The sequence below is a fragment of the Hippoglossus hippoglossus genome, chromosome 8 (genome assembly GCF_009819705.1).
Source record: "Hippoglossus hippoglossus isolate fHipHip1 chromosome 8, fHipHip1.pri, whole genome shotgun sequence".
Classification (NCBI taxonomy): Eukaryota; Metazoa; Chordata; class Actinopteri; order Pleuronectiformes; family Pleuronectidae; genus Hippoglossus; species Hippoglossus hippoglossus.
Genome location: NC_047158.1, coordinates 21,947,118 through 21,954,987, shown reverse-complemented (window position 1 = coordinate 21,954,987; position 7,870 = coordinate 21,947,118). Strand labels below are relative to the sequence as shown.

At 43.9% G+C, this 7,870-nt stretch overlaps 1 protein-coding gene across 2 annotated transcripts; it reads left to right on the top strand.

The window, feature by feature from the left end:
* The first annotated feature begins 1,206 nt into the window (after window positions 1-1,206).
* nat15 (N-acetyltransferase 15 (GCN5-related, putative)) lies at window positions 1,207-7,841 on the top strand. 2 transcript variants are annotated; one of them, XM_034593335.1, is made up of 7 exons: window positions 1,207-1,433; window positions 2,532-2,647; window positions 2,817-2,946; window positions 4,162-4,258; window positions 4,588-4,822; window positions 5,033-5,198; window positions 5,296-7,841. In XM_034593335.1, the coding sequence occupies exons 2-6, from the start codon at window positions 2,538-2,540 to the stop codon at window positions 5,187-5,189; spliced, it is 729 nt and encodes a 242-aa protein (XP_034449226.1). In that variant the 5' UTR covers window positions 1,207-1,433; window positions 2,532-2,537; the 3' UTR covers window positions 5,190-5,198; window positions 5,296-7,841. The 2 variants fall into 2 exon arrangements, with proteins under 2 accessions (XP_034449226.1, XP_034449227.1); XM_034593336.1 differs by having other exon boundaries at window positions 2,529-2,647.
* The last annotated feature ends 29 nt before the right edge of the window (window positions 7,842-7,870 follow it).

The window sequence follows — 7,870 nt, the reverse complement described above, 5'->3', positions numbered from 1 at the left end:
GACTGGGTCGTGCTGGGGAGGGGTGAGGAGGGGTGAGGAGGGGGGTGTAGTTGAAGGTTTTCAGGTTTTCAGGTAACATGCTAGAGTCTGCGGTTCTTCAATGAGTTTGTCTCAGTGGAGAATTCTACTCTGCTTTTGTAAATCAGATTTTATTTTTACCCATATCATTTATTTATTTGAGCCTGTTCACTTGTAAATTACTTTTCTATACCCTGGATTCAGTGGCCATAGTAAACTCCACGTGAATCCTGCAGTCTCGATATGAACTGATCCGGCTAATTAAAGAGGACGCACCAGATGAACCCGAGCGTGTAGATGATCAATAGAGTCTATTTTTAACTGCAGGGTTCACAGCAGCAGTGAGAAGGCAACAGGTGACAGATACACACGATAAAAAGAGGTGATTCAAAGTCATGTCGGCTCTTTTCAACCACGTTTGCATGGTTTTCATGCCAAAACTAAATATTTTGATCAAAAACATTTAACTATTTCATTGTTTTCCTCGATGTCTTGAGACTCTCACTTATATTTTCTGATTGACTGAAGGAGCCAAAGTCACATTTCAAAGCTGTGTCCCATTAATTGAAATCAATAGTTTTATTAACTGTTGGTTTTGGTGCGTTTACATGTGAAGATCTCAGTCTTTACAAATGAATCATGTGACCCTCCACCAAGGAGATGGAGGGTCACATCTCACAATGTTAATGAAAGTGGAAATAATCCTGGATCTGCCCCATTATCTGGATTTTCCTGCTGATCAAACCAGTAGTTTCGTGAACTCTTGCTAAATAACAGACGGGGTGAAAACACTTTACCCCCTTGGCAGAAGTAAAAAACAAAACAAATGACCAAATATCATACTTTAATACAAAAAGAAAAAAGTGGAATAATACAGCAGATATATAAAAGATAAGATAAGATAAACTAATCCTTTATTAGTCCCACAATGAGGACATTTGTAATATTACAGCAGCAAGAATCAAAAATAGGCAGCAGTGAGTAATAAGTAGAATGTAGTGATATAAATATAAATATATATATATTCATATATAGTATATATATGTAGTAGGATGAAACTGGTGAGTGGAAGAACAGGTAGTTTTTCCAGGGCAGTCGTAGTTCACTCTTCTGTCCAGTAGTTGGCGACAAAGCATTCTCAGCGTGTTGGACACCAACCGACTGTAATGCGTAGAAGAAGACGTTTCGCAGTGACGTAGTAGTAACGGCCACAAACAGGAAGAAAACATCCAGCTGTTAGCCAAGCAGCTAGCCCGTTAGCCTGTGTACCGCTGGTCCAGTAATGACACGGCTTTCAGGGTCGGGATCAAACCGGTGTTGTGTCGTCATGCTGTGTCCGGAGGAGTGACCGGACCCGCGGAACCAACCGAACCGAACCGTCCTCGACTTTCCTCCGCTGCGAGCGTAGAAACAAGGTGCGTTAGCTTAGCAGCTCGCCGCTAGCTGGCGTTAGCGAGGGTTAGCTTGGAGGTAATTAGCAGGCAACTGTATCCTCTGTTTTCTTGTGTGTGTGTGTGTGTGTGTGATTGTGTGTATCTTTGTGATTGTGTGTGTGTGTGTGTTCACTGGTCAGAGGTGCTGATGCTCGGCTAGCAGCAGGTTGACCACATTAGCAGCTGACAACATGTATGACTCAGTCACAGGCAGAGATAAGTTGTGTTTTTGTAGAAGTGTGTGTTGTGGTGAGCAGAAGTATTAAGTGTTGTTTGTTTGTTTCGAGTTGTTAGCTAGCTTGTTGGTCCGTGACACTCCGAGTGGCTGTGTTTGTGTCCATCTCCTGTCCACTGTTGTGTAGAGCTGCATGTGCATCAATCATGAACACTGTTGTGCTACTGAATGTGACATTTTCCCGTTAATATATTGTGTTGTGTATCTGCTTTGTTTGTTTATGATTTGAGCACTGGTTCCAAAACTAGGGGTCGGGACCCCCTGGAGAGTCGAGACACATCAAGACTTCATCACCACTATAACAGACATATACTGATCTGTGTCCACGCTCCCTGTCATGCTAAGGGCTCGGTCACACTTACGCAACACTGGGAAACCTTCGCCTCCTGTTCACTTCCTGTCAGTGCGTGAGGGGAGAAAAATAAAACATTAGCTCCATGTGGCAAAGAAAATCCTCAGCCTGGCTTCACATGGAATTCAACCTTAGAGAAATTTGACCCTCGAGCTTCAATCCACATTTGCATTTGTGTGACCGGGCCCTAACACACCTGAAACGAATCAAATGCCCACGCTCGTACACTGGGTACGTACGTCCCGCTGGACATGGGTATTGTTGTAGATTGATTGAACTACAGCTCGTCTCCTACGCATGTGAACAGTCCTATTATTACAAAATGCAGAATTTAACAACCTAAATTTATTTTAATACAAAACACTTAAAACTTTTCCTGCATTTTTAAAAAGCTTCAAACGTGCTTGCCCGTCTCGTAAGCGTCTCTCTCGCTCGGGGCCACTGACTCTCTTGACTCATCCAAACCTTTCTGTGCTCTGTGTTGGTCCAGCAGGTGTGAATGAGTGACGTGGTGCCTCCCACAGCTCTCAGTGACGTCCAGCTCCGCTTCCTCTGCCACGATGACATAGAGAACGTCAAGCTGCTCTGCGGTGATTGGTTTCCAATCGAGTAAGAACCATGTTCATTGTGTCATGGATGTCAGGGATCATCTCTGAGCCCATTACTGAATTTGTTTGCCTTTTTATAATGAAGTATCCCATTTCGTTGCTGAGCTTTTTAGGATTCCTATGCATGCTGCTCATACTTGACTGCGAATCTGTCTGACCTTTGACTCTAGGTACCCAGACTCATGGTATCAGGACATCACCTCCAACAAGAAGTTCTTCTCCCTCGCTGCCACCTTCAGAGGAGGCATCGTGGGAATGATTGTGGCTGAGATCAAAAGCCGGACCAAAGTGCACAAAGAGGTGTGATGTTTAGCCTTGTTCTTCAGTCACTCACACAAACACACTGTGGTTATAACCTGGGCTCTGTAGAGATGTGTCAGGCACCATGTGCTTGGTGCAGTTTATCCACTCTCACTCTGCTGCCATTTGGAAAAGTGGAACACTGACATAGTGGAGTCTGTTTTTAGTCTTCTAATTACACGAACCAGACGCCCTTGACTGAGTGCACTCGTATCAAAGAGTTTGTTCCACTGGACAAGCATCAGCAGTCCGCTCCTGTCACTTTAGGCCAGTGGTTCTTAAGCTGGGTTCGATCGAACCCCAGGGGTTCGTTGAGTCACTCTCCGGGGTTCGGCAGGGGTCAAGACACACAGTATAGCCCGGTTCGCACTAGCAATGTCGGGCCGTTTTTGTCGGCCGTCAAAAAATTGGCAACACACAATTTTTCTTCGCCGTGTTAGATAAATTCAGCCCACTCGTATTATTCGTGACGTCACGCTCCGCTTGGCCATCGTTGGCTGCAGCTGATCACGCCACATTGCGTGATCAGGAACTTGGTGCGCTCAGTAGTCGACTTGTGGCTGTTGTGATTGTACGTCATTTGTGATTTTCTTTTAATCTTTCAATCCCTTCATACTAACTATGTCGAGCAAAAAAAGAAAGTGGTTGGACGAATACGTACAATATGGATTCACGTGTATAAAGGAACGTGATGGGAGTCAGCGTCCTCAATGCATGATTTGCAATGCCAAGTTGAGCAATTCTAGTCTAGCACCGGCAAAACTAAAGGAACACTTCCTAAAGCTGCATGGAGATGGGAAATACAAGAACACAACGCTCGCTGAATTCAAGGTGAAGAGAGCCAGATTCCATGAAAAGGCCACTCTGCCTGTTCTCAGCTTTGTACCCATCGACAAACCGATCCTCACAGCATCGTACGAAGTTGCGTACCTGATCGCACCTGATATTAAATTTTTCCAATTCCGAAGGTTTCGGTGAATGCACTGATGAAGCTTGCAGGGTTCAGTACCTCCAATAAGGTTCAGAACCACTGCTTTAGGCAACAGTAAAAGCTGTTGACCTCGTTGATGGAACGAAATCCTATTTGCATTTTGGAATCTACTTCCCCAATGGATAGTTTGCATAGGCAAAGAAGATAGTGACTAATGCACTGTGTTCAAAACAATACATTGTTTTCTTTGTCTTTTGTCCATGTGTGTCTGTTCTGTTTGTTAGGATGGAGACATCCTGGCCTCCAGTTTCCCTGTGGACACACAGGTAGCCTACATCCTCAGCCTGGGAGTGGTCAAAGAGTTCAGGAAACATGGCATAGGTACAGCTCTGCTTACGCACACACACACACACGCACACGCACACACACGTCTCATTGACATACATTCATTCTCTCGTCCAACTTAACTATGACCCCTGCAGGCTGATTCCAATCCTCAACCATAACCCAGAGGTTTTCAAACTAGAGGTGTTTCCAGACATGAACTGACTGAACTGAGGAAACGTCTCCACTCTTTCTTCCTCTGTTCTCTCTCTCTGTCTCACACATCTTTCAGCCGTGACTCTATGTTGATGCAAAGAGATGAGGAGCCGTCCATCTTCTTCCTGTCACTTATCAAGCTCTCTCTCTCTCTCTCTCTCTCTCTTCAGGCTCCCTACTGCTGGACAGTTTGAAGGAGCACATCTCGACGACAGCCCAGGACCACTGCAAAGCAATCTACCTACACGTCCTCACCACTAACAACACTGCCATCAAATTCTATGAGAACAGGGACTTCAGGCAGCACCACTACCTGCCCTACTACTATTCCATACGAGGGGTCCTCAAAGATGGATTCACATACGTGCTCTACATCAACGGGGGTCATCCACCTTGGACAATATTATATCCTTTTGTGGAAACAGTGAAGAAAGTTACTTCTGCACTGTTGTTTAGGGGCCAGTGGGTAATAACCTTTCACTCGTACACATAAACTGAACTCGCTTCAATGAATTGAATCTATATCATGTTGATTGGAGGAAATATCATGATCAAATTATTGATAAAACAAATATAGATGTGGTGTTTTCATGTTTCCTTAACTGTTGGTCCCACTGACTATATCCAGCACATTGGCTCGACCCTGGCCAGCCTGAGCCCCTGCTCCATCCCGCAGAGGTTGTACCGACAGGCCCAGTCCCTGCTCCGCTCCCTGCTGCCCTGGTCCAACATCGCCTCCAAGACTGGTATCCAGTACAGCAGAACAATGTGACACAGCCTGGTGGGTGGCAACAGCAGCTTCACCTTTTGATTGTTTTTAGCTTCGTCTATGAAGAGGTTTCTAACTTTGTGTCTCTCTTTGTCTCCGTCTCTCTCAGGAGTGCAGGTGCTCCATTTTCCATCAGTCTTCCCCTGTACAGACAAAGATGTACACACACTCGCTCACATTCTGGATCCTCTGTCTCTCCACACCCTGCAGGACTCAGGTTCAACCTGTGCTCGACCGGTCACGTACCAGAGTATTTCTCCAGATTCAGTACCTGTGTGGCACTTTTCACTCAAGGTCCGGGTTTGCAGCTGTAGTTGTGAACCCACTTCTAAACAGGGTTGTTGCATTGCAACATTATTCACAGTGCAATGTGGTGTTTACACTGACAGACAGTGTACTCTGGTAGAACTCTGGTTCCCTCGGCCACGTTGGGCATGTAGTCACTCTGATGTGTATGAGAGTAGAGAACATACATGTTCAGTGAGCAATCACAATAATTAAACCCCATTAACAGACCGGGCCGCCTCAGTCCACTGCAGCTTTTCATAGCTTTTCTACTGGTTTTTATTCAGAAGTCCAACACGTCCACATGATGTGGGGTCAGTCTGGTACCAATGATTACTTTTAACAGGTGAACTGATAGAATCAATCGATCCAAATTCTTATTGTTGATTAAATGATTAATGATGAACATCTCTGGTTACTATAGAATCCCATATATATTACTCTATTCCATAGTTACTATAGTTACCTGTGTTTGCTCAGTCATACCAAAGCTGAGCAGTATCAGAGCAGAGTGTAACACACACACACACACACACACACACACACACACACACACACACACACACACACACACACACACACACACACACACACACACACACACACACACCGTGAACCCTACAGAGGCTAAAGGTTTAAACCCAGCTTACCTGTCTCCCTTCACCCGGTTCACTACTGTCACAGAGACTATGTATACTGTTTGTATATTATATATACTAAGCTAATATATAAATTTCTCCTGATGTGTATGTCTATTCTATGCTGTCGTTAGGCCTAGTTGGAAGATCACCCATCCGTTTTCCTTTTTTCAGTCCATTCCGGTTTGTAAAATTGACCCTCGGCAGAATTGGACTGTGAATCTAGATATGCTAATAGGCTAGTGTCTTAGAATAAAGCTAATTATACACAGGAAACCCACAGAGACACAATGTAGATGAGCAGTACAGTTGAAAAAGATTTGAAAAAAGGATTCTTTGCTTTTGCAAATGAAATTCTGAACAAGCGTACTTGTGACACTAGTGCATAAACATTCAAACGTGTCATAGTATAGTGATATTGAAGTTTACGACACAGTACTCTGGTTTTTATCCCCCTCTTTTTATTAAAGTATACGGTCTTTCAGTTTGAGAGCAGGACTTATTGATTTCATCTTTAGATTTCTAATGATTTCACTCTTAACCCTGCGCTGCCACTCAAATATCCCTTCTTGTGCTTAGATTTCCTTTGAAACTTCTGCTCTCCGATTTGTTTCTGCTGCACTTTGATATTTTTTTGTGCAACGAGTCAAAATTCCAAAGAATAGTTGCAGTGAGGTCTTGATTTTGCTGCTTCACGTGGACCAGGGATCTGCTGGAATCCTGTTTAGAGAAGGTGTCGTCATGTTTTTCCTCAAGCACACTGACAGGAAACCTGGTATATTTGAGTACGAGCACAAGGTTTCGAGTACATGTACATGAAAGTACGTGAAATCTGTAAGTCCTGCTCTCAAACTGAAAGACCACGCTCTGGAATAAACCCATTCAGTTCTGTTAGAAAATCCTACATAAAGATATAGTTAAGATAATGATCTTTCTGCATTGTGTCAAAAATGTTGCCTGTGTATAATTCATACAAGAGTTGGGAAGATCTCCTGGAATTGTTATTTAAAAGATTTTAAATTGTGCTGTAACCGACTATAGACCTGTCATTCTGCTCCTTGGCTGTAAAACTGCTGCTAATGTAGAGCAATGTCCATTTGTTTGTTCAGATTTTTAAGAATATGGCCCAGATTAGAGTTTTATTGTCGGCCTGTAGAAGCGATAAAATGAAAAGGATGTAAAGCGTCGCACACCGTTGTTTGCCTGTGTGCATGTCTGGGTCTGAAACTAGCACCTTGTAAGGGTTGGACATTGGTCCGATCTGTGTGGAAGAGAGACACGGGAGAGCTCACCCAACATGTTGACTGGTAAATCCGCTCTGCGTTTAATTTCTAGGTTCTTCTGCATTTTGTTTTGTGTTGCTCCTCAAAATGACTGAATCCCGATCCCGTGTTTCAGCCCGTGAGCAGATCTTAGACTTTTATACATGACAGAGCACTGAACGAGTCGGGGGGGGGGGAGCGGTGTGATACATGTTTTTAAACAGGCAAACATTCCTCAGTTTGTCCGCCCTGGACGGGTGATCAAGAGAGAGGCTTAGTTGTGTATGCAATAAAAAAATGTATGATTTGATTGATTGTAAAGACAGAGTGAGTCTGACTGCCTCCTTCTGTACGACTACTTTACATTGTTCTTATATTTCATTGTGATGATCATATTACATTGTTCTAAACCTGAGCCTTGTTTTCATTCCGTGTTGTTGCAAAAGCAGAGACACTCTTCCCACAATGCATCTTGATGGCACCTGTTTCTTCACCCCCC